Source organism: Schistocerca serialis, chromosome 7, assembly GCF_023864345.2.
Source record: "Schistocerca serialis cubense isolate TAMUIC-IGC-003099 chromosome 7, iqSchSeri2.2, whole genome shotgun sequence".
Classification (NCBI taxonomy): Eukaryota; Metazoa; Arthropoda; class Insecta; order Orthoptera; family Acrididae; genus Schistocerca; species Schistocerca serialis.
Window position 1 is genome coordinate 308204576 of NC_064644.1, and position 27163 is coordinate 308231738.

Here is a 27163-nt window from a genome sequence, read left to right on the forward strand (position 1 = left end):
TGGAATAGCGTTTGTAATCACATCACATGCCCTCTGAAGCCCTGAACTTCCATTTCCTCCTCTTCTTCTGGGTATTTCGTTATATTTGTCAGACAGAGTATTATGAACTGCTTTAAAAATATTTACATCTTCGTGATTGTTTCCGGTTCTACGCGTTACCATAAACAAACTTTTTTTGAGTGGTCAGGTTCTCCTGAATGTGCACATCAGCTCACATTAGAAGATGACTAAAATCTAAAACTATGGTCAACAGTTAAGAAAGACTACATTTATAGCCACGTATAAATTTAATCTACCGGCCCTCGGTTCACTTTGGAATTAGTTTTTGTACTAACGGTCCTGTCCTTGAGAGGGAGTTTCTGGTGGAGAGGACTAGCGACGGAGCTATCCGCCGAGAGCCAACTATGTCCACTCTAGGTGGTCGTTCTGCTGTGCAGAGGAAACTGATCACAATAGCGAATGGGCGGTGCTCTTTCAGGAGTGGAGAGAAACAAAAAATGCTATTGGCCCGCGACGCTCAGATGACCATTCTGGACTTGTTGGACGGTAGTTTAGCGGAGTATGTTGAACGGCAGCGAAAGTCAATAGAATGTGGAATAGTCTGCCGCTATTTTCCTGGTTCGGGCGATGGCGGTAAAGTTGGCTCGATGAAAAGCACAGTTGTTTACGAAAACATTTCAAACAATGGACGCTACCTGTACCATCCGGACAACTTTGAACTGGACCTCAACTGTAGTGATCATGGAAGTGTCGTCCTCAAAGTGAGGATCATTACATCGAGCTACGAAGAAAATCTGCTGGAGTTTATGAGGACATCACTAAAACCGCAAGATGAACTCCTAACAGTTTTGACATTAACTAACGACAAAATGGTTCAAATGACTCTAAGCACTATGTGACTTAACTTCTGAGGTCATCGGTCCCCTGGAACGTAGAACTACTTAAACCTAACTAAACTAAGGACATCACACTCATCTATGCCCGAGGCAGGATTCGAACCTGCGACCGTAGCGGTCGCGCGGTTCCAGACTGTAGCGCCTAGAACCGCTCGGCCACCCCGGCCGGCAATTAACGACATATGTGAACCAAAACCATGTGACATCAATCTGTTTACGAAGTGTTTGCCCTACATAAGAATGCAAAAGACCTGTGTGAGACAAAAATGTTCAAATGTGTGTGAAATCTCATGGGACTTCACTGCTAAGGTCATCAGTCCCTAAGCTTACACACTACTTAACCTAAATTATCCTAAGGACAAACACATACACCCATGCCCAAGGGAGGACTCGAACTTCCGCCGGGCCAGCCGCACAGTCCATGACTGCATCGCCCAAGACCGCTCGGCTAATCCCGCGCGGCCCTGTGTGAGACCTTTGCTACGTAATGTGTTTGTCATCTTCATTTGCTGACGTATTCTGCATGGTATTATCCCTCTTCTTCTTTGATTATGTTGATTGCATTGGTTTACTGGCAACATGAGAAAGAGAAATTATCTTAATGACGGGAGCCGAGACAGAAATAAACGTAATCAAAGATTTTGGCTTGTTACTGACAGGGCGAAACATGACCGTGAGAATAAATATCAGCAATTCAGTGTCAGCACATGATTTGCATTGAAATACTTCTTTAAAAGGTATCTAACTTCGTTACAGGAATTAAGAGTAAATGCAGATTCTCTTATTAACCGTGCAATTTGCATTCCGTGCTGCAGCACTGGCGGCCCATCAATAGCGTCACCGTATTGGTAACTTCCAACTTAACGTGGCGCTCGCCGTTAAAAGCGGCTACAAATAACATTAAAAAATCGAAGTTAGAACAAGGAATAATCATAACACTAGTGAGAGATATTGTATCTTTCAATTAAGTGGTAAAGAAAATACGAGAGTAACTTATGTTATTATTTTAAACAGAGAAGGCCAGCGAGGAAAAGGTGAAGAGGAAGCTGATCAACTTCAGCATTTGTCGTTCGAACAAAAGCAGAAAGAAACTATGATCATAAATCCTATACATTCTACAAATGTCTATAACATTATCAGATGAGTTATTAATTTTGCAAGTTTTTTTACATGTTGTTCTATTGTACTTACAGTATTCTAGAAGTACTCTGACGGAAAAAAATATAGAGCGTACAAAACAATTTACCCGGGCTGTGTACAGTTCAGACGAGCACATCTTATCGGCAGCTTCCCAGACAATTACAAATAGTAGTACCAGACCCCTTGTACAGCTAGGCCGATAGCACTAGTTATCAATCTGAGTGCGACAACGACGTCTAGACTGCCACTGAGATAAAACACCAGCTCTGAGAGTAACGCCGCACAAGGCTCTATAACTCTTGTCGTGTGTCAGATACAGGTACAAGGAACGCAGGTCATTGATCATTTATTTGAACACACGCTAGCAGAAAAACAGGTACAGGTATTTCAACGAAATGTTACTACGCTGATGACACTTTCGAGATCATAAAATAGATCTATGGAACACCTATTATAATAAAAGGACAGCGTATTTAAAAAAAAAAAAAATTCGTTCGGTTCCCGAAGACTGTCGTCTACATGAAAGAAGGTAGAAGCTTGCGAAGAATTGTAACTCAGGTATCGAAACAACAAGTTTATACCTTGCTGCCATTTGTAAATTGCCAGTTCACGCGGCTGTCAGTAGGTGTCCCATTGGTGCAAGCACTTAGTTCATTAAGCATTGTGTGTGGAGTCGAAATGACGATAACTCAGTAACAGAGGCGTACTGCGTTCTTCGTCTCAGCGGGTGCTACTCAATTGGAACAATGCGACGTGATTTTTGTCGAGAGTACAGCACTTCATCTCACAATGTAGAGAGCTTACCTATCCCCAATGCACCACACTGTCCTCGAAGGTCACCTGATTTCTCGGTATTTTTTTCTGAAGGTTGGGTTTGGGAGGGGGCGCTTAGTGGAAGACTACGTACATGTGCTTCCCCTCCCAACAACTTTGGGTGAACTGCGGCAAAGTACAGCAGCAGCGGTGAATGCAGTAGCTCCAGATACGTTCGATATAGGACAAGTTTGACTAAACGTAATTGGAACAGATAACCTATGGTTGGATGTGAATCCATTAAAAACATACCGTTGGAAAATAAAATAGTTCGTTTGAGGTGGAAAAAAATGGTCTAGTGGGGTAAGTTAAAAATTTCCCCAAATTTCATGCAGAAATAGGCCTGTGGAGTCGGATAAATCTTACTGAAACGCCCTATATATATGTGTGTTTTCTTATTGCGATATAACGAAAGTAATGCTTTACAGCCCACTTACGAGATCGACTCTACGCTTCATTTCGCCGACGCATCTACTGACATTCCAGTAACTAGTGCATTTGTACTCCTTTTTACCGTTCCTCCTAGATAATCTAACAGAACTGTACACATCTTCTTGAGGCAGTTATCAACTTGTAAATACTTTGTAAAGCGCATGCCACACAAATGCTGACCTTGTTTGTATTCTGTTCCGACCGGTTTCGGTCATAAACAGTGTTCACGGTCCTGTACGAAATACAAAACGAAAATCTTATCAAATGCAGAAACGAAACGACTTGAAAGGTCACAAGATTGTTTCGAAATAACTATAGAAAAATTACTTACATAGAAAAATTACTCTGAAGCCAACACTACACATCAAGACTAAAAGCATCGTTCACTTCGAACATTAAAATTATGACATCTATGTGAAGAGCAACTGAATTAAGATATACACTGGCATTACAGTGCCAGAACTCATAGTAACAATTCATGGTTCAAGGACTACGAAGATATTGCATTCGTGGCCAGGATGAAAATTACGCTAATCATACTTCTTCTCGTAACAACATTGTATTCCAACCAAACCTTTTCAAGAAGACAAAGTAATAAACATTTAAAATTACATTGCATAAGGGGCTTTTTTTACATGATTGATTACTTTACTATAACAACCATTGTTGTCGTGAAGGTTAAAGAATAACATGAATTGAATTGATTACACTATGGGCCGATCTAAGCTTTGCTTTGTTCTTGAAATTTTTTTTATTGATAAGTGACATTTTTGGAGAGGCGCTCCTGACATAAACATGTGGTAACTGAAGGATACAAAGTTTTTGCAAATCATTATGTGAATATCTACTTTTGTTAATTTGATATGTTAATAGTATATCACTTCTGAAGTTCTGCAATCTTGATTATGGCAAGACTATGGCCTGGTTGCTCTTCCACAAACTTGGTGACAGATGAAATTATGTTAGAGGTGTCTGTGACATAAAAATTACATAAAGTTCTTATAATTCCAAGTGCTTTGTGCTTATGGTTGCATATGTATATTTTGTTTGATGATATGTTGTGAGTTAAATCACAGCTAACATGCTTATGATGCTGGTTCTCACTTGGTTAACCTCCTAGATAGTCATACATTATTACTGATTCCCATACGATTAATGAATGTGATAATGTATGATTGTCTTAGATGAAGGGTTGTTGACTTTTTGATTAGGTAACAAGTAGGGTGATTCAGGTTACCGAAATTTTTGTTCCATGAGTAGGTCTTCTGCTTTATGGCTTTTGTATGTCAGCATGCATTGATGACTGCTCTAAGCTCATGTACTATATTTTTATATTTTCTCTTATCAAATTGTGTTTTGGCCTTGGTGTAAGGCGCTCTTGAAATGAACATTGACATTTTCTAAGTTCTTATCTATGGTTGTGTGAATGTGTACTCTTTGTTAATATGATATGCTATTTGTATGTCGCTTCTGGAGGATTGGAGGATTGTGATCTTGATTATGCCATGGGATATCCCCCTAACGGGCAACGCGTCATAGCAGCTCTTATCGTTTCACATGATTATGACTATGATGATTTCTGATTGCCTTTGACGAAGGTGTTTCAGATATTCGGTTTAATAGTTATTGTGTTACTCGACAGTACTTTTTTCCTAAAAAATCTGTGAAATGTGTTAATACCATTCAGCTATGTAAGCATGAACTGGATATTTGCTGCATGGTTTTGCCTCATTCTGATAACTTTGTTCTTTTTATTGTAAAGAATAGACTTTGTGACTACAGAGGGTGTTGTATTAGAGTAATTAAGTATGCAAAAAAGCCCCTTATGAAACGTAATTTTAAATGTTTATTACTTTGTCTTCTTGCAAATGTTTGGTTGGAATACAATGTTATTTCGAGACGTATCATTGTTACATCGTCCTGGCTGCGAATGTGACATAGTACTTGATCTCTTAATTGTTTACTATGAGTTCCGCCCTGTAATTCCAGTGTATGTATCGTACTGGTTCTCTTCAGTCAGTTGCCATTCACACAGATATCGTACTTGCAATGGTCTAAATGAACGATACTTCCTGTTTTGATATGTAATGTTGGCTGCAGATTAATTTGTCGGCGAAAGTAATTATTCTGTTGTTACATTCGAAATAATCCTGTGACATTGTAGGTCGTTCCGTTTTTGCATTTTGACATGATTTTTGTTTTGTATTTCGTACAGGACCATGAACATAGTTTATGACAGTAAACGGTCGAAATAATAGAAAGATAACGTCAGCATTTGCGTATCATGCATTTAGTAAAGTAACAAAATTGTATGTGTTACCAAATAGCATCAGGCATTCTTAAGAACTGTTGTCAGCTATAATGTACTCTGAATCAGGTACTCAGTTACACCACGTATACAGTGTGGTCGGAAAAAGCATGAAAAGCTTATAAGGGTGTTGTAGACTAGGTCGAACTGAGAAATAATTGTCAATAATAAAATACAGATACAGTTGGTGTCAGTTGCTCTCACAGCGTAGATCACAGCGCACGAGACTGCTCAGCCTGAGGTTCGGGTTCGATCCTTACTACCGTTCCATGTCCACTTTCTGTAACGTTCTCCAGTTTCATTTTAGGAAACCAGACGAAGCACACCTTTGGTGACACCGTTTCTGGCAGTTTGAATTTTCGCGCGCAGCGGCATGATACGTTAACTTCAGTGTTGATTACTGCGGAAACGGCACAATGTATTGATTTTTTTCTTAGATGTTCTTTCTCAGCACAACCTACCCTGCAATACCTCTAGAAGCTTTTCACACTGTTTCTGATCATCCTGTGTACTTCCTTCGTGAAATGCACACCAAACGCCAGTAAAAAATGCACATAACACAAAATAAACATAACATAAAGGTATTCCTGTGCGTCCTTGCCCAAAAAGATGTGACAGTGCGCTTTTCGAAGTTCCGAGGAATTAAAGAGAGGTACTGCTGGATTGATGATTTGGTGGAAAAAAAATACGAGTCGTCATGACGTTAGCGACGAGGTCATTAGAGTACGATCTCAGATAGGCGAAGGATGGGGAAGAAAATCGATTATGTTTTCCAAAGAAACTATGTCGGCATTTGCCTTCAAAGTTTAAGCAAAACCATGGAAAATGTAAATCCCGACTGGCATACTGGGATGTCCCCTCCCCCCACTCCACCCACATTCCACCGGCAAAAAAAAACCCAACATGGGTCTCGATGAATTTCAATTTTAGTTTAGCCCCCTCCAGGGTGCTAGAAACATTTAGTAAGCGCCCACGAATTTCGAAGTGTCTGTTTGAAGTCCCTTTTCAGCAGAGAGAGCAGAAAGAATATTCTGTTCTCTGCAGGATAAGAGATTTATTTTGGTCGGCAAATGTTTCCAGTTCCAGTTTTCGTAATTTTTTTCCGAAAGGATTAAATCAGTTTTATATAGAATCACGTTCCGTTTCTTCATTACGACAAAATGCGAATAAAGAGGACTTTTGATTACGATTGTAAATGCTTTCTCGTATAGAATACGTGGAAGTAAACGTAGTCACTTTTTGAATAAAAAAAAAAAGTAGTAGAGCTAGTATTACAACAAATAATTCTTAGTTGATTCAAATGTTTATTTCTGATGATGTAAACATATTGACTACTTAGTCTGTTTGACAGTTTTACGTTACGAGCAACGCAGTCGTATTTTTTTTTGGATGAACGCCTTTCGTGTTAGTTATTACGTGGGTCGTAGCCTGTTCGTACATTGAGTGCTGAAAAATCAGGAAGGATTCAGACGACGTCATTTCGTATTTTCCCCTCTTTTGTGTTAATTGAGTAAAAGTGCCGACACAAAATACATCTTAGCTGTAGGATCAAGCGCTTCGGTACTTCTAACCGTTTGTAGGCCATCGTCAGTGATTTCCGATGTTTACTCCATTATGAACGTCACAGAGTCAATAGGCGCGTATGACACCAAAAGTTAATACCGTTCTTCCATAACACGTTGACTGACGCAAGCTTTTTAGTGCTGGATATTTCACCGACATGACAGGCACACGGCGTTACGAGTTCTGCTCTGCTCTGCTGTGGCTGCCGGCGGCCACTCGGCAGTTAACGTGTTAAAGTTCTTGCAGTTGTGAGATATGCAGCTCTCCTGATACTACTGGCCTACAAATAACTGATATCAAAGTTGAAAAAGCTTGCCACGGTTATCACAACGAATGAAGAGAAACGATATCTAATCTGCATCGTTAAACCTCTTATCAGAACCAGTTAATACAATGCTACTTCTCTCGTGTTGCATAGATAAAGTAACTATTGCAATACTTAAAAACGTGACATTCGGTGGAAAGACGAAAGTTCATTTTTATGATCATTATTCTGATAGCCACGAACTTCACATAGCCGGACGGAGTGGCCGAGCGGTTCTAGGCGCCTCAGTTTGGAACCGCGCGCCCGTTACGGTCGTAGGTTCGAATTCTGCCTCGGACATGGATGTGTGTGATGTCCTTAGGTTAGTTAGGTTTAAGTAGTTCTAAGTTCTAGGGGACTGATCACCTCAGAAGTTGAGTCCCATAGTGCTCAGAGCCATTTGAACCATTTGTTTCCCATTTGTTCCACAGAAAAGGCATTTCTGCAGGGTTAAAGCCGTTCTAAAGCCATATCAGTTAGCTGCAAACTGTTTTTAACATTGTGGCAGTGCTGTATTGGCACTACCTCGACAAAGATGATTTACATTGCTCGGGTTTGACGAACATTTTCTTCTTCTTCTTCTTGTTTTTCTTCGTCGTCGTTCAGATGAAATCTGCCGTGGTTCCCTGAACTGACCACGACTGATTTCTTCCTCCACTCTTTATCAAATCAATCAGTGAAATGTTGTACACTTCCGCAGCTTAGTGTTTACCTTATCTGCCTGCCATCTGGCGGATCCAGGTTCTAATTTATGTACTGCCAATAATTTTACCGGGCACTGAAGTAGGTCAAGGTGAACGTACCTATTTAAAGGAGAAGTAGCGGCTGTAATCCATGAAAGCCACGACTGAATGTATAATATAAGGACATCCTTGGGTGACCTCAGTTCATAAAGAGATTTCACGCAATATACGATATGTAATTGTTACAGTGGCTATTCACCATAGGTCTTCGCAAATAGTACAACGTGTCAGTATCGTAATCTAAAATATACAATCGTCTAATAAAACGTTGAGAGGTACACGTTGGAATAAAAGTACGATGTTACACTTCGTTGATTCTGATTGGTATAATCAGTCAGTACTATGTGTTCGGCACAGAATAAAATGCAAATATATAATAGGCTGACCACAGATGACAGCTCAGCGAAAGGTGTAACCATGTAAACATCTTGCTTGCCATCTATCAGCTGAGACATATCCGGTTATAAGATACCGGAGTCGTTTCAGATAAACGTTGTGGCGCTACTGTCACAATGTTACATTACTGCCGCATATCAGTGAAGATACTGTAGTGGTGTGTTTGGGAAGGCTCTCCAGGCTGGAATGGTGCGCCGCCGGAAACGTTCTGTCGCCTCCTTTGTCGGCAAAAGACAGTCTGTGAATCTCATCAGGTCAAGCGGGGCTCCTTTGGGGACAAGGGAAGTTTCGCAAACGTCGGCAAGTGATCCCTCCAAGACTTTATAATGCTGGGCAGGCATCTGCGCCCCTGTGATCACTGAACACTGTGGCCACTCCCCCCCCCCCCCCCTCCCACTACGTGCGCGCAGAAAGGCAAGAATATATTTAAAGAGCCACCAGACGCCGCAGCACCATCCATTCAGAGTGAGAGAGTCAGTTGAATTCACTTTAAAAATTGGCTCATCCAATAGAACTGCGTAGCTCTGGGCAGCGTTCTTGGAGCATACGTTTGACCAATCACCAAGACGGCCCAGTACCAACTTTGTGTTTAGAAATGTGACTTCCACGCAAAACCAGGGAAGTTGATGGTTGGTATGCTGACATCATGGATACAGATAGTCTGCGTAAACCAGTTATGTTGGCCACTGATGCAGCGTATATGGTTCATCATCACCCCTTCAGCGTCAACTAAGGTCTGAAGACAGCGCATTGAAGAGCCGAAACTGGTAGCTACACAATAAATAAGATCATAAGGACGGCGGTAGACGTTTCATTTCTTACAATAGTGAACGGCCGTACTCCCCAACCTCCAGCCGAATTATGGACGTACAAAAGCTTAAATACAACTATGTCGGCGTTGTCCTTGTGCGCAGGGGCCAATAATAAGTATGATTCACTCCTTACTTTGTGGAAGCAATAAGCACTGCACTCGCTCGTCTTGTATTACGAGTTTATTTCATTAACCAGGGGCTAGAACTTTGTAGGTAATGACTTAAAGTGCGAGCCTGTAACATAACAAACGCATATACACACAAGCTCAGACAAAAAATGAAGTGCAAAATTGCTTAATACACAAATTACGTATTGTAATATTGCTACATGAATTGTGCTATGCTGAAATCGGGTGCTAATAGTAGAATAAAAGCGGGTTAAAAGCTGTGAGCTGTCTGGGGAGGTTAATCTTGTATTACTAAGCAACTGTTTCATCAGGTATCTAGTCTAAGTTTACCAAATTCCCAAACAGACTAACATTAATGATAATCTTTTAATAGTCATACCACAACCGGTAATATATATATAAAAAGGAGAATTTAAATAACAAGAAAGAAATCAGTTTATATTTGGAAATTTATTTTTAAGATTGGTCACTGAAATTTCAGCATATTAAATTCTACTCGTAACAAGCTGGTGCCTTATTTAGGATTGTGAAAATCTTACGGAACACATCAAATATGGAGCCAAGATTGGGAGTCTGCATACAACACTGCATTCATAAGACAACACACAAAGAACATTGAAACATATCCAAGAGAAAATTAACCACTACCAACAGATTCAAATTTTCACCCAAAGAAATTACGTTCGTAGCACAATCCTGTCCGTCATGTAATTACCACACACTGGTATACTAAATTCATATTAACTCTTTGTGAAATCTTCCCGAAAAGAATAGCTGAGGGCTACTTTGATGATTACACCACATGCTTCACGTGGTCAACTTGGTTTACACAAAGCGTATAACTCCACAATAATTTTGATAATTAAAATAAATTAGATCGAAAAGCAAATTACAAAAGAAAAACATCGAACTGGTTATTAACGTCTTACTGTTAACCTGACGGGTCAAACAGTTATATAAGCACGTGGTACTGGTCTCACAAAGTACACCCCACGTGGGTTGAACATAAAGAAAAGTTGCTATATTGAAAATATTGTCAAGACGAGACGTTATAATCACACAAGCATTCGCATTTAAGATTGATCTTAGTTAGAGTTACTGATCAACACGTGGTTCCACTTTACTCACAAAGTAGTAACAAAGCAACAACCGGAAAATACTATGAACTTCACACGAGAATTACACTACGCTGCAATTTAAGATAACCTTAGATATTTTAGAGTTAAACCCGAAATAAAGATGATTAAATTTTCAGTTAGGCTGAACTTAACAAATCCATTGTCCTATGGACTTAGCAGACACGCGCTTAGCCGGAGATCTTACCACTTCAGACGCTCGCCACGGTCCCACAGCAACTGCCCTACTGCCGAGCGTGCTTCCTGAGGGTGGCTCACAAAGACAAACGGAAGTGGCCAGAGGGGCAGCTTCCTATACCAACATGACAACGGACGGACAGAACCATACTAAGGATAGAAACCTCTTTGCTTTTAGGAAGCGTAGCTACCTGTTCCGACGTTGGTCCTACTGTTCTCTAGCAGACAGGCTTGTCTGCTACCCTCAAGCATGCAACTACAAACACATTTGATCATTCATCCTCTCACACAGAAGGGAAGGGGGATGACAGTATCTTATCATATACAGTATATAAAAGAAAGCGGATGTAGGTTCCGTATGAGACTGTGTGACATGAATTACATATAAACCGTGTTTTAAAGTGTAGTAGTGTGACAGATCGTTCTTGTTTATGTGTAAAAGTAACACGTTCCACTACTCAGTCTCCTCCCAGATAGTCAGAAACGCCACAGTAAATTTAGAAGAGGAATTTATTCCATAAATGACAACAGATTTAAGAAATCAAACATGAAAGGAATCCAACAGAGACCTTTCAGTATTGAATGCGTAAAAGAAATGTTTAGAGGAACGAATTGCACATTGAGTTTTCCGTTAATATCTCGTACTCGTATTTTATTTGTCTGTAGAGATAGTGAAGCAGTTATTTTTTTATGAGGAACAACTCAATTTCCTTTACAGTATTCAAGAACCGTTGGAAATAGTAAAGTGGTAGAAAGCTTGACAATACAGGTTCAGCCAGACAGCCGGGAAGTGTTAGTGCCAAGGCTTGATAACGGTAGTCCAAACGGTGTGCAGCGCGGGATTAGCCGAGCGGTCTAAGGCGCTGCAGTCGTGGACTGTGCGGCTGGTCCCGGCGAAGGTTCGAGTCCTTCCTCGGGCATGTGTGTGTGTGTGTGTGTGTGTGTGTGTGTGTGTGTGTGTGTGTGTGTGTGTTTGCCCTTAGGTTAGTTTAGGTGAAGTAGTGTGTAAGCTTAGGGACTGATGACCTTAGCAGTTAAGTCCCATAAGATTTCACACACATTTGCACATTTTTCTAAACGGTGTCTCGGTGGTGATATTTAGAACACTTTCAGCCTTTCTACATGAAAAATGTTACAAGAAATATTAAGAAACGTTATATCACTGTAGCGCTCCCTCGAACTCTCAAATATCGTTTCGTGTAAACACTTTCACCATCTGACTAGACGAAGTTAATTACACAGTAATATTTTTTTTGCCTTTAGATACTTCTAACTGCCAAAAATCCCTTCCGATTCGTGCAAAGACTTATGAAGTATTTTGTCCCCGATATTGGAGAAACCATGTACGTCATGTTACGAAGAATATCCAAATACTGACGTGAGAGAGAAATACGGCGTAATTGATCTTATTCCAAAATGCAGAATTAATCAATTGTATGTACATAATTAGTAAAATGCACAGTATAAAATGTATTTGAGTTAATTATAATCAGGTGTAATTTATCATGCATTTAGTTAACTACAAAATATCTAGTTTGTTGGGATGTGTTCCAGTTTCCACCAAAGGTAACAACACCATCTTTGCCCAATAGTGGATACGTCAAGTCGTTTGGTAATAGACAAAGTACCGAGCGTCTACGTATGAGATTTTAATTTCATGTGTGATTCGCTTTTTCCATATTGTTGGAGACAATTATTAGGTCGTCTGCAAAAGATAAATACTGTAAGTGAGTTTTATCCTCACACAGCCTAACAATAGTCAAAGAAACAATTTCCCTCCCTCAAGTCCTGCTTACGTTCTCCAATACAATTTGAACGATAGGAGCGATAATCACTCTTCTTGTCAGATTCCTGTTTTAAAGGTCAGACAGTTGAATCAAGAATTTAATTTTTAATGAAGTGGGTATTTTGTTTCCTCGATATGTAGTTTTTATGCTTACTTTGAATTCTTCTTCTACATTGTTGCCCATGAAAATTGCAACACCGTGAAGGTGGCATGCAACTAACGTCAAATTAGCTCGTAATGCTTTGGTAGGGAAATGATTAATATTACAGTGTGTCTGCACAGAGTGGGTAGATGTAACAGATCTACATTAGTATACAAGGAAAGATTACAGAGCTCATTTCTCATACAGAAACCGCGTTTCAGTGTTGTTTGTTGGCGAGAAGGTCTTGTAAGAAGAAAGAAGTCAACCAGCACGTGTTGGAATTAGAAAGTGTCAGCACATTGGCCTATGGAGACCGGGTTCAAAGTTCATCAAAATCGCTGCTCGTGTTAGTCGACATCCCACGACTGACATGCGAATATGCAATCGATAACTGCAGGGTGGTCATACTCAACTCCATACCGGACCTCAAGTGCCCCACGCGACTACCAACGGAGAGGACAAATTTGCTGTTTAACCCACGGTCGAGTAGCCATTCCATTTGCCTCGATTCGGAAAACAGACTTGTTTGAAATAAGAGAAGTATCCACAGTAACAGTGGGACAACGACTGGAACATCACAGAATGTCAGGATGGCTTCATGCTGTAGAAGAAAAAAGATGCGTAGACAAGATAGACAGGAGTGGTGCGAGCTCCTTTTTACAGACGATACCATATCCAGTGCGAAGCTTAACGACGGACGTGTCGGTCTGTGACGTTCAGAGAAAAACTGTTGTCGCCAGACTGCATTCCTAATCGTCATGTGGGCATAGCAGCTGACATGACGGAATGGGGTACCATCTGGGTACACGGCACGATCACCTCTGCATCGCATAGCCGATAATTTTGACAACATCCATTACATTCCTCACGTGTTCAAGCAGGTGCCAGAGACCAATCGTAGCCACAACACTCAGGTGAAAAAGTCATGCGATACCTCCAAATATGGCGCCGGATCTTCTTTTTCCATGCTCAGTGCAGAAACTCGACGTGGCGTGGAGTCACCAAGCCGTTGGAAGTCCGTTACAGAAATATCGAGCAATGCCCCTCTACATCAGTCCATAACTGCCGGTAATGAATTTTATGGACGAACTAATTTTAGATTATGTCCCATAAATGTTCGATGGGATTCATATCGGTCGATTTGGGTGGCCAAACCTATCACGAACAATTGTGGCCTAGTGACATCGCGTACTGTCATCCATAAAAATTTTCCATTCTTGTTCGGAAACACGAAGTTCATACCCAGTTGATTCCATGTAAACACAGCCCACACCATTATAGAGTCACCATCTGTTAGCACAGTGCGTTGTTCACAATTTGGTTCCAAGGCTTCGTGCTGTCTGCACCACACTCGAACTACACCATCAGCTTTCACCAACTGAATTCAGGACGCATCTGACCAGGGCACGGTTTTCCAGTCATCTAATGCCCAACATATTTGGTCACGACCCCAAGAGAGGCGCTGCAGGTGATTTCGTGCTTGTGCATATCGATAACCCAAGGCATTTGTCAGCTAAGTGTTTGATGGATGAATTCTGGGACAGAGTTGTAGCAGTATAGAATGGAATAGCTGCCCATCTCAATTCAGCTCGAAGCACAGCTAGGTTAGACTTGGCCGGTACGTCAGTTCGCTGTACTAAATTACGCACTATTTATCTACCAATAAATCGCCTACGCATTTAATCACATATTTTCCGCACTAAGCTACGAGCACAGGCGCAGAACCACAGTAAGTAAAATGTGGTCGGTTGCTATTCTGTGTGTGTGTGTGTGTGTGTGTGTGTGTGTGTGTGTGTGTGTGTGTGTGTGTGTGTGTGTGTGTGTGTACTGAGAAATCAGTACCCAGAACAACCACCTCTGGCCGTAATAACGGCCTTGGTACGCCTGGGCATTGAGTCAAACAGAGCTTGGATGGCGTGTACAGGTACAGCTGCCCATGCACCTTCAACACGATACCACAGTTTATCAAGAGTAGTGACTGGCGTATTGTGACTAGCCAGTTGCTCGGCCACCATTGACCAGACGTTTTCAACTGGTCAGAGATCTGGAGAATGTGCTGGCCAGGGCAGCAGTCGAACATTTTCTGTATCCAGAAAGGCCCGTACAGGACCTACAACACGCGGTCGTGCATTATCCTGCTGAAATGTAGGGTTTCGCAGGGATCGAATGAAGGGTAGAGCCACGGGTCGTAACACATCTGAAATGTAACCACTGTTCAAAGTGCCGTCAATGCGAACCAGAGGTGGCCGAGACGTGTAACCAATGGCTCTCCATACCATCACGCCGAGTGATTCGCCAGTATGGCGATGGAGAATACACGCTTCCAATATGCGTTCACCGCGATGTCGCCAAACACGGATGCCACCATCATGATGATGTAAACAGAACCCGGATTCATCCGTTTTGCCATTCGTGCACCCAGGTTCGTCGTTGAGTACACCATCGCAGGCGCTCCTGTCTGTGATGCAGCGTCAAGGGTAACCACAGCCTATCTCTCCGAGCTGATAGTCCATGCTGCTGCAAACGTCGTCGAACTGTTCGTGCAGATGGTTGTTGTCTTGCAAACGTCCCCATCTGTTGACTCAGGAATCGAGACGTGGCTGCACGATCCGTTACAGCCATGCGGATATGATGCCTGTCATCTTGACTGCTAGTGATACGAGGCCGTTCGGATCCAGCACGGCGTTCCGTCTTACCCTCCTGAACCCACAGATTCCATATTCTGCTAACAGTCATTGAATCTCGACCAACGCGAGCAGCAATGTCGCGATACGACAAACCGCAATCGCGATAGGCTACAATTCGACCTTTATCAAAGTCGGAAACCTGATAGAACGCATTTCTCCTCCTTACACGAGGCATCACAACAACGTTCAGCAGGCAACGCCGGCCAACTGATGTTTGTGTATGAGAAATCGGTTGGAAACTTTCCTCATGTCAGCGCGTTGTAGGTGTCGGCACCGGCGCCAACCTTGTGTGAATGTTCTGATAAGCTAATCATTTGCATATCACAGCATCTTCTTCCTGTCGGTTAAATTTCGCGTCTGTAGCAAGTCATCTTCGTGGTGTAGAAATTTTAATGGCCAGTAGTGTATGTTCCAAAAATCATGCTGCGCACGGACGTTAATGATATGGACCTGTAATATACTGGAGTAGTCTTACTGGCTTTCTTGAATATTTGTGTGGCCTGTGTGACTTTCCAGTCTTTCGATACAGATCTTCTGTAGATCGAGAGGGTGAATATGACTGCTAAGTAGGAGTGTATGTTGGCACAGTGTACGACGCGAGCGCGAAGCTGTCCGGGGGCGTGCTGACGGGCGCCGTGTCGCAGCTGGGCCAGCTGGAGGAGTGCCTGGCGGTGCGCGGCCCCGCCTCCACCACCGCGCCTCCGCCCTTCGCCGGCCGCCACTGCACGGCCTCGCTCAGCGCCACCCTGCTGCCCCTGACTGCGGCGCCGCCACCCGCACAGGGGTCTCTGCGGGAGCTCATCCTCGCCGTCGCTGCAGCATCGGTGCGTATTTTACGGACGAGGATTTCCAAGAGATGCCCGAGAGCTGGTAAGAAGAGTCAAGACTATGCAATGTAGAAAGCGCATCGGGGTGGTTGGTTGGTTGGTTGGTTGATTTGAGGGAATGGACCAAACAGTGAGGTCATCGGTACCACCGGGTCAGGGAAGGAGGGGAAAGGAAGTTGGCCGTGCCCTTTCAAAGGAACCGTCCCGGCATTTGCCTGAAGCGATTTGGGAAAATCACGGGAAACCTAAATCAGAATGGCCGGACACCCGGGAACCGCGCGACTGCTACGGTCGCAGGTTCGAATCCTGCCTCGGGCATGGATGTGTGTGCTATCCTTATGTTAGTTAGGTTTAAGTAGTTCTAAGATCTAGGGGACTGATGACCTCAGATGTTATGTCCCATAGTGCTCAGAGCCATTTGAACCATTTGGCCGGACACGGGTTTGAACCGCCGTCCTCCCGAATGCGAGTCTAGTGTGCTAACCACTGAGACGCCTTGATCGGTACCATATTAGGGAGCAGTGAGAGTTCTCTAAGTCCTTTGTAGGTAGCCGAGTTAATTGCACAGTAAGTAGTGGTAATACATCATAGTGGTTGCTACACTTTTTGTCACTGGCTGCAGTGAAACATTATAGGCACACTTTTCATGGTATTGAGCCATTGTTAATCATAGATGGATAACGTTAATCAAAAAGTTAACTTCGCTAAACGTTAATCTGTTACTTTTGAGTTAACTTCATTAACAGGAGATTTATCGGAAGTTAATCGTTAACTTGTAATTGCAAACTTTATGTGGTCGTTGCATTGAAATGGCAAGTGCATCAAAATTATTACCGTTTCTTAAATAAAAGCGTTTAAGTTGTAAAAGTTTAGGTAGGACACTGATGATAAATAAAAAAAAATTTAATAATTTTGTTTTATAATTATTTAGTTATCAAATTTTAAATCACAGGAGAATCAGATAGTATCTGACGTAAGGTACGTATTTCCCTTCATAAACAGCAACGTGTTAAACCAGAATGAGATTTTCACTCTGCAGCGGAGTGTGCGCTGATATGAAACTTCCTGGCAGATTAAAACTGTGTGCCCGACCGAGACTCGAACTCGGGACCTTTGCCTTTCGCGAGCAAGTGCTCTCCTGCGAACCAGGAGAGCTTCTGTAAAGTTTGGAAGGTAGGAGACGAGATACTGGCAGAAGTAAAGCTGTGAGTGCCGGGCGTGAGTCGTGCTTCGGTAGCTCAGATGGTAGAGCACTTGCCCGCGAAAGGCAAAGGTCCCGAGTTCGAGTCTCGGTCGGGCACACAGTTTTAATCTGCCAGGAAGTTTCATAGCAACGTGTTAAAGTTTACACTCGAAAGCAATACTCGTTTAGGAGACGAACTCTTTTTGTCCACAGTAAAAAGTAGTTTGACTGCAGAACTCGAGAGTTCAGGGGTGTTATATTTAATAAATAAATTTACTGAAACCTCTTCCCCAAGAAATACCGCATCATTGAATGAGTCTTTCGATTTCACGTCCAGCCACGTTTTGGCTAGTCTCCGGGCTTTACTTTTTACAGACGTGTTGCTACTATTACGCTTATCTTTACACCGAGCGAGTGGTTAGCATTCGGGAGGATGACGTTTCAAACCGCGTCCGGTCATCCTGATTTAGGTTTTTCGTGATTTCCCTGAATCGCTTCAGGAAAATTCCGGGATGGCTCCACTGAAAGGGCACGGCCGACTTCCTTCCCCTTCCTTCCCTAATCCGATGGGACCGATGACCTCGCTGCTTGGTCACCTCTCCGAAATCAACCTAACAACCAAGCTTCTCTTTACATTGAATGAGACAAGTACAAAAATCTTCCTCTTAGTCTTCGTTGTTGCTGCTTCCGCCACCACCGCTTAAAGTATCTATCTCCTTTGAACTACCGGCGGTTTCGTGCCTCAAAGCCTTTTCCTCAAAGCCTTTTCTACAACATTTTCCACTCGTTTTCTTACTACTTCCATTCGAGTGTTGTACCACGGATGTTCATCAGTTGTAGAGCTGGAACCCGATTCCAGTATTTGTTTTCTAGTGAGTCCACTAACAAAAAGTAGTAGTTAGCGCGAACTCAGTAAACAAGCAACAGCCAAACCAAGTTATTCTCTCTCACACTCAAGTGTTTATATCAATCGCGTGCACCCCAGTGCAGCCACATAGATACTGGGCCAGAACTTATCAGAACACGATATCCGCGTGCAACGCTGCGTCATTTTTGTCGTAAATAGTAGGTATGTAATCGGCGGTTAACGGCCAGAAAGAAAGTTAACGGAAGTTAGTGTGTTCGCTAACGTTTCTCAAAATTAACTTAAAAGTTAATCCATTACTCGAAAAGTTAACCTTGCGGATTAGTGATTGACGTCATATGAGGTGCTCCCGCTGTTATTTATTGATATTTTCAAAAGATGTTGATTTTACATCTGGCATTTCATTGGGAGCGAAAATTTTTCTTAATTTATTTTTCGGACATAAACTCAGTCACTTGAAAATGGTATAAAAGGCCGAAGACTGGGTCGTAATTACATAAACAACAATACAGTCAAATGGCGGGGAGTTCATTTAAAAATTATCGTATGTCTGTTGCTCAGGAACATAAAAAATTGTTTAAAGGTCAGTGTTCGTACTCAGAACCTCTGTGGAGTAACATATCGACGTGTTTTCGAAAAATACACTCTGATACCCAAGCAACTCCTATAACCATCGGCACACTGGCAAAGCGCTTAGACGCATACCTGTTGAGTGGCTTCTCCGCAGTTCGTCTCGCACAACACAGGCGAGTGAACCTAACTCCCGATAGAAAGCTACTCCTCAGAACATCACATACACTATTTAAATCCAAACTGCAAGATTTTTTAAAATTATATTTATTCATTTTTTGGAGTCATCAGTCTTCTGCCATGAGTCCCTCTCAGTGTAGCACTTGCAACCTACGTTCTCAATTATTTGCTGGGTGTATTTCAATCTCTGTCTTCCTCCACGGTTTTTACCCTCTACAGCTCCCTCTAGTACCACGGCAGTTATTCTCTAATGTATTAACATATCTTTTCATACTGTCCCTTCTTCTTGTGTTTCCCACGTTTACCACACGTTCCTTTCCTCTCCCATTCTGTGCAGATCTTCCTCATTCCTTACCTTATCAGTCCATCTAATTTTCAACATTTCTTCTTTCCCGGTTTTCCCTCAGTCCATGTTTCACTACCATACACGGCTGTGCTCCAAAAATACATTCTCAGAAATTTTTTCCTTAAATTAAGACCTATGTTTGATACTAACGACTTCTCTAGACAAGTAATGCCCTTTTCACCAGTGCAAGTCTGCTATTGATGTCCATCCGTCATTGTTTATTCTGCTGCCTAGGTAGCAGAAATCCACAACTTTATCTACTTCGTGACTGTCAGTCCTTATGTTAAGTTTCTCGCTGTTCTCATTTCTGCTACTTTTCAATATTTTCGTCTTTCTTCGATTTAATCTCAATCCGTATTCTGTACTCCGTTCATTCCATTTAGCAATTCCCGTAATTCTTCTTCATTTTCACAAAGGATAGCAATGTCATCAGCGAAACGTATCATTGACACCCTTTCACTTCAAGATAAAATTCTGAAAAGAAATAACTAAGGATCCGTGACACCTGAATCTCGTAGACACTCGTTTATTGACAGAAAGAGAACATTGGAACTAAAAATTGAACAAAGTCGCATGAACTCCAGTTTGCTTTATATCAGTTTGGAATTAAAAGTGGTGTTGAAGTTCCTGACCAGACCAACATCTCACACTGTATACGTTTTGTTCGAATATAAGCACGACTGTCATCTGAGGAGTGATGAGAAGCTGGAGAAGAGACCTCTAATTCTGTGTGCAGCTGCAATGTCAACAGCGACTGAGCAGAAAGGCTAGGCTTAACTGCCCCCCTGCCTTAGTGGTGTGGAAGTAGCAACCCGGATGTGCGACCTGTGTGCTCTGTTTTTTTCACATACCTCACTCTTCAGCCATTGGCTACCTTGGTAACTGGAAACACTTGGGGGTACGCACCGCAAAGGGCCACTCTTTCTGTTTCTGACTCTGACTAGAGACATTTACATACTGAGAAAGGTACCACTGTGGCCACTTAACGCAATACTCGTCGTGTTTCCTTTAGCCACTCTATAGTGTTAAATATGGATGATATTAGTACATAAACTGGCATAAAAGTAAACTCTAAATGATCTACGCACTTTAAAAGCCTGCTGCGGTCACGTGTCATCACGTGGTACACAACTAGCTCAACAAGTTATACAGACCATCACAGCACATGACACTAGAGTCGTAGCGGCTGTATCTGGCTGGGAGAGAGAGATTGCTTCAGACGTTTCAGAATTCTTATCTGCACGTTTAAATAAATGCAATTTCTCCCTAACACACCGTTATGACCTGACGAAACTACAATCGTCCAGTCATAACTGTGGGTTCTTCGTTCTGGGAGATAGTTGATCGGAACTACAACTTTATTACATGAATGACAAAAACATTTACTTAACTTTATTCGATTCATTGTCACAGGAATGAACCAAATATTTATAACTGTCTTTGAACAATAAGGCATCACGTGATGTACAACGTTAAAAACTCTTCTTCTGATGTGTAAGTTCGTCATTTACAAAAGCACAGTTCCTTCTGCGGTTTTAATAGCCCTGGTAACCTGATTAGAGGATATTGACTGCTTCATTTGAAGTCACGAACTGAGGCAGAGACAATCGACTTTATATCGACTTCTGTGCGATGGCGCTGTGGTGCTGAGAGCGATGGCGCGTCATCAGGAGTGCCTCTCATTCGTCGTTGTGGACTGCAGCGAGGCATAGCTGATGCCTGTGGTATCGATTCCCGTCGCCGACTTTGGTGTGGCACCGCGATCTTTGGACGATTCCGCACACAAGACAAAGTTAATACCTGTAGTGGTAACCTTTTCACTGACATTTTCGATTCCTGTGACCCTGCACGGGGCCGAGCGTTCGCGAGGTATGCTGGGAAAGGTGACTAGTATGACGTCACAAGTTTGCTGTCGAGGCTTACGAGAAAGACAGGCCGCGGCGCGTACGTCACGATGGTAGTCCTGCGCTCGCTCGCTCGATAGGTCAAATCAGCAGACAAACTACGGTTTCTACAAGTGTTAACTCGTAACTTGGCGTGTCCGTACAAACTAAAACTAATCTTTCTCTGGAATCCGCTATTATGGAATCTTACTGTTATTACTCCTATAATGATGGGAAGTCCATGGGCCTACTTCTAATCTGTTACGCCTGTACTGGCGTATAATAAAATAAAATCGTGTTAAAGTGATCATCAGTTGCATAAGGCACCACTTCTAGCTTGTAATGAGTACTCTTAAGCAGAAGAGACTAAATGCTATAAACAAGCCGTTGTGCCATTTATATCGATTATTGATCTTAAATTTTGCTATAGTACTGTTAATCAGTAAGACTTCATAATAGCAGATTCCAGTGGAAGATGCAATTCTCGTTAGTACTTACAAGCCCAGCTCCTAGTAAACAGGCTTAGAAACGCATTTTGTCTGCTGAGCTGAGCGAGCGAGTGAGTTCAGGACTACCTTCGTGACGTACGCGCCGCGGCCTGTCTTTTCTCTTGGGCCTCGTTTGGTGTGGTGCGTCTCTCTCTCTCTCTCTCTCTCTCTCTCTCTCTCTCTCTCTAAAAATGGTTCAAATGGCTCTGAGCACTATGGGACTCAACATCTTAGGTCATAAGTCCCCTAGAACTTAGAACTACTTAAACCTAACCAACCTAAGGACATCACACACACCCATGCCCGAGGCAGGATTCGAACCTGCGACCGTAGCAGTCCCGCGGTTCCGGACTGCAGCGCCAGAACCGCACGACCACCGCGGCCGGCTCTCTCTCTCTCTCTCTCTCATGAGCCCTGGAGCACAACTGCTAGCTGTTGCAAATCGCCTCACCACCCCCCTTCTGAAGTGCGCACCTCTATAGTAGGAAATGAAATCTGACTTTTGGTGTCAAAGTCAAGACACGAAGATATCGATCAAGTTCTCAGTTTGAGCAAAATTTAGCCGAGCATGGGGGACTTAGTAGATGCTGTTTCGTCAGCCAGCAGTTCAGAAACGTCTCTGGCTGTATTTAACGCAGCTGGTCATAAGTGTGTAACTTTCTGTTTGGCTCTCCATCTGGAGCTATTTTGAAGGTAACGTGAAAACTATTTGCTATGACTCGTTCGTTCGTTCATGAGCTTTTTCAAATGTTTGCCTGCTTCTTACTGAAAACTAAATGTACTGTCCTCTGTTATAGAAAGGATAGACTGAAATTACTATTGCGAATAGCATGTCTCGGTGCACAAATTTTCATGAAGACAAAACAGACTGGCATCCCTGTGCAGGAAATTAAATCAAAACTGTTATTCAAAAACCACTAATCCCGGCGGAGGTTAGAGTCCTCCCTCGGTCATGTGTGTGTGTGTTTGTCCTTAGGATAATTTAGGTTAAGTAGTGTGTAAGCTTAGGAACTGACGACCTTAGCTGTTAAGTTCCATCAGATTCCACACACATTTGAACATTTGAACAAAAACCACTACCAACATCAAACTGCACTGCCAAAAAAGTTGAAACACTGAAATTACGTAGCAACACTATGAAACACCACTGTTCACTGGTTCATTAAAAATATTTATTACAAAGAAAATGCTTAGAATTTGCGCAGTAGAAACATGAGATGAGAAACGAAACAACCAACAAAATGAGAGAATCTCACCTGAAAAATTACGGCGCAATCAGCAGTACGAAGTAATCGCGCCAGCTAAAATATCCTAAAGTAAAACTAAACTACTGGGATTAAGATAGGGATGATTTTCTCATACTAAAAAAAAACTTCTTACTTGAAATCAAAATACTAATCTGTTCATTATAACGACAATGCTGTATTTTAAACTCTTATTTCACAAGAACGTAAAACTTACAGAAAACTGAAAATTTTGATTTCTTTATAAAAGCCTTATAAGACAATGTATTTACGATTATGCAAATTGAAATGAATTAACTGAAATGATCTAAAATAAGTTGGGCAGGTGGACTGTTCTTTTTCAAGAATCGCTCACATTATCAGTGCGCGCCAGCAAAAATCATTACCTTAAAAACAAATCCATAATGCAAATCCATTCTCTCTGTCCCATAACTGCTGCGTCTGTAAATCTTTCCATCAGATTAATAATTCGTAACAACTTTCTTCATCAAAATCCTCCTCCAATATGCGCTGCGCTAACAGTTCTGTCAGCTTACTCCACGTCCAACACTAGACTAATCTCCGCTCTGAAACTGAGCCAAGATACACAAGTTTAGAGTTACTACTGTCACTGCCGTAAGTCAACTATTCCACAGATGTCACACGCGACTACTTCGCTCTCGTAACACGAAATTTCCACTCACTCTGAAACTCTCCACAAATAAATGTCCTGTCCCCCCCTGTATACGGCCACGTTTCAAACGTGGCGCTGGCTGCCTACAGGACATGGACGTGCAGACGCTAACGGGCACGGTGACGTACAAGTGGTCCTTCTGCGTGCCGTCCACGTGCTCGGCAACTGACGTGGAGGCGGAGCTGGCAGCCAAGCTGTCGCCTCTGTCTGAAGACCCGACGGCCAACATCAGCCTCTCGGTGCCGCCCTCTGCCTGCCTCTCCGACGCCGACACCGCGGAGCCTTTGTCGCCAGAACTCATAGCTTTCCTGTGAGTAATCCCATCTGTCTGATCTACACCTCTTACTAAGTTACTACGATCAAGATAGGCTTGTCGTTCTCCCAGATGTACATTGTTGCCGCAGATCTACCTCCAAACCTCTCAAAGAAATTAGTTCTGCAGGCTTTCGTGGCCATTGTCATTAATGGTGAAACCTTCCGAGTCGTTAAGCCCGACATATTCTTCGTCCACTGCTTCAGTGTTTGAAGTTTCGATTACTGAGAAAATTATCTTGACCCACACTGACTTGGTCTTAGTACCAGGAAAAGAGGAGATATCATATTATTTCTTGCCAGCTCAAGCAGAAATCCATGCCGTGGCATTGTAGGATTGATAGCCGAATTTGCAGGGGACATTGATGTTGACAGCTAATAAATTATTTGCGTCTGCAGAAGAGACAATACATATGGATTCATCAAAAACAAAGGGAACAACGAACCCTCGATATTCGAATTTACGGAGCCCGCGTGAGTTTGAATGCAGATGTTTTATTGGTGCTTATGTTAAAAGGATTAGAGGTACGTTACTACCTATGTTAGACACAATAGCTTATTTAGCAGATCCAAAGACTACTTATCAATTATGCATGGTGGGAGGGGTTCCTAGTGCCTCCCAAATATTCGTGGTGCCGAGGAGATAAAGTACTTAGGGCGAACAAAACTAGCAATCGAGGGGTAGACTGAACCCAAAAGCCTAGAAAGAGACAAGCAATCTAAGGGAAGAAAAGAAAAAAGGTCATTCTGGAAGGGGGTAGGCTTGCGCCCTATTCTCTGAAAAAGACATGGTTGCATTCTGTCCTGATCACAAGACTCAATGAGGAAGAATTGACAGACGCTTATTTGGCTGCACTAGACAATATCTTTTGGTATTTGGAATATTCAACGTCTGAGATCAAAACAGATGGAAGTCTTAGTTGAAATAAGTGAGTTAGAACTGGATGTCACAATTCTAACCGAAATTGAGTAGGGATCCGGAAAATGTTGTGCGAGCAACTAGTACGTAATATATGAAGTAGTGTACCAAAATTCCAACATGCGATAGCAGGAGTGTCGATACTAGTACACAATACGTGAATGAGATAATTAACATAGAGTAACTGAAAAAATTATGAAAGTGGAATTTAATGGACATAATCAAAATACAACTGTAATTGGAGTGTATGTTATAAATGAAAATCATTTAATGAAGAGAAGGAAACTTTTTTTGATAATTTTGGAGATGTAGCAGAAGCAGTACATGATCGAGAGGCAATGGTACTTTTTGGTGACGTAAGCACTAGGGTTGGAACATCTGAAGAAGGAATTGATCCTGCTGGAGAAAAAATAGTAAACGACAATGGAAATAGATTAACCGGTCTTTCTAAGGAAATGGAGTTTATTGCAGCGAACACATTTTTCCAGCGTAAAGATATGCATAAATACACTGGGGAACAGTATATTAGGAATCTTAAATCGAGAGCAGATTTGATATTGCTGAAGGAAGAAAAGGGAAGACGTTACTGGCAGACGTAAGGCTATATACGCAACCAGAGTGCGCCAGAACCATATGATAGTACGGAAAATATAGGTAAGACCAACTATTACGAGTATGAAGACTGAAATTACAGAATATAAGAGTGATGTTTAGGAGTCTTTCTTGACTACTTTCGCGTCAAAGTGCTATACCAAAATGGGCCCTAGAATAAATTTAAAATAGAAAGGGTTGAATACCGCACAACTGTGCAAGCAGCAAGAAGAGCCCTAAGAGAGGATGAAAAGCAAACACATTTACAACCCTTTTCCAGGGAGTTGGAAGACATGATTCAGGCAAAGACAAAAACTATATATGAAAGTGTTAAGTGGCAAGTGAGACCAAGACCAGATCAGATAATAGGTTAAAACGAAAGTCAGGGTGGAGAGGAATGAACACTGGCACAGACTGTGCAGAAACACATATGGGACAACAGGATATAATAAATCTGATGAAGATTATTTAAAAAATGAAATAACAATGAATAGACGAACATCGTTAAAAAACTTCCGCACAAAATGGATAGGACGATATTCAACACCATTGTAGGAAAATAGGCTGGACAATAATTGAGAAGTTAAGAAGTTGGAAGAAATCGATACAGAAATAATGGGGCATGTGAAAGCAGTGCTGTCTAAATCAGAAGTATCGTAAATAAAGCCTCAGGATCAGGATATATACGTATGGAACTACTGGAGTGTTGAGGAAGTGTAGTGATAAGATACTTACAGAACTGTTTTGGAAAGTAGAGGTGGGAGATGATCCACTTATGGAATGGAATTTGGCATTTATTTCCTCAATATATGAAAAATGTGACAAGAGGATGTGCAAAAAATTTTAGAGGAAGAAGTGTTATCCCAGAAACATCAAGCTATTCTCCATTATTATAAGTAAGAATGAGAAAAAGGTGTGTCGGCTTTAAGTGAAGAGCAATATGATTTTAGGAAGTGATGACTTTGTCTTGATAACATTCACTACATCAGTTACAAGAAAATGCAGGAATAAAAATTAAAGCGTATATATACCACCTGTGGACCTGCAGAAAGTGTATGAAAATATTCCTAGAATAGAATAATCGGAATCAGTGAGAAAGGGTTAATGTGAGAGAAGGATTGCTTAACCTGGTTAAAATGCTAGACAAGAATACAAAAGTAGTGATTAAAGTGGGAAACCAGGTTACCCGAAATATTTTCGCTGGCAAAGGTCTAAAACAAGGTTATGATATGTCAGTTTTTCTGTTTAACATTGGTTAGGAACGGCACTGAATGGCAGGTACAGGGAATGCTTTGGAATGGGAATAAAGATTGATGACAGTACTCTTCACTCGCTTTTATTCGTGGAGTACCAGGTAATATTTGCTCAAGTTGAAGATAATATCGTATACATGCTGAGAAAGTAAATTGGGTTTGGGAATAAATCTGGAAAAGACAGAATGTATATATACGGAACAGAATTTGTGAAACTTGGTACAGGGGAAGGAGAAATAAAGTTCCGAAGAGCGTACAAATATTAAGGAACACTAACAGTTAGCTCCGATGCATATGACAAGGACATTAGTTCCAGAATAGCAATGGCGAAGAAAGGTACTTGAGTTTCGTGTGGTACTCGTAGAA

General features: G+C 41.9%; 1 protein-coding gene across 1 annotated transcript in view; it reads left to right on the forward strand.

Annotated features, from left to right (window-relative positions):
- Nucleotides 1-27163, forward strand: part of LOC126413035 (O-acyltransferase like protein-like) — a 274571-nt gene that overhangs the window by 164126 nt on the left and 83282 nt on the right. The window contains exons 3-4 of the mRNA XM_050082929.1: nucleotides 16052-16287; nucleotides 23812-24032. Of these exons, the coding sequence (XP_049938886.1) occupies nucleotides 16052-16287; nucleotides 23812-24032 (457 nt within the window). The remainder of the gene's footprint in view (nucleotides 1-16051; nucleotides 16288-23811; nucleotides 24033-27163) is intronic.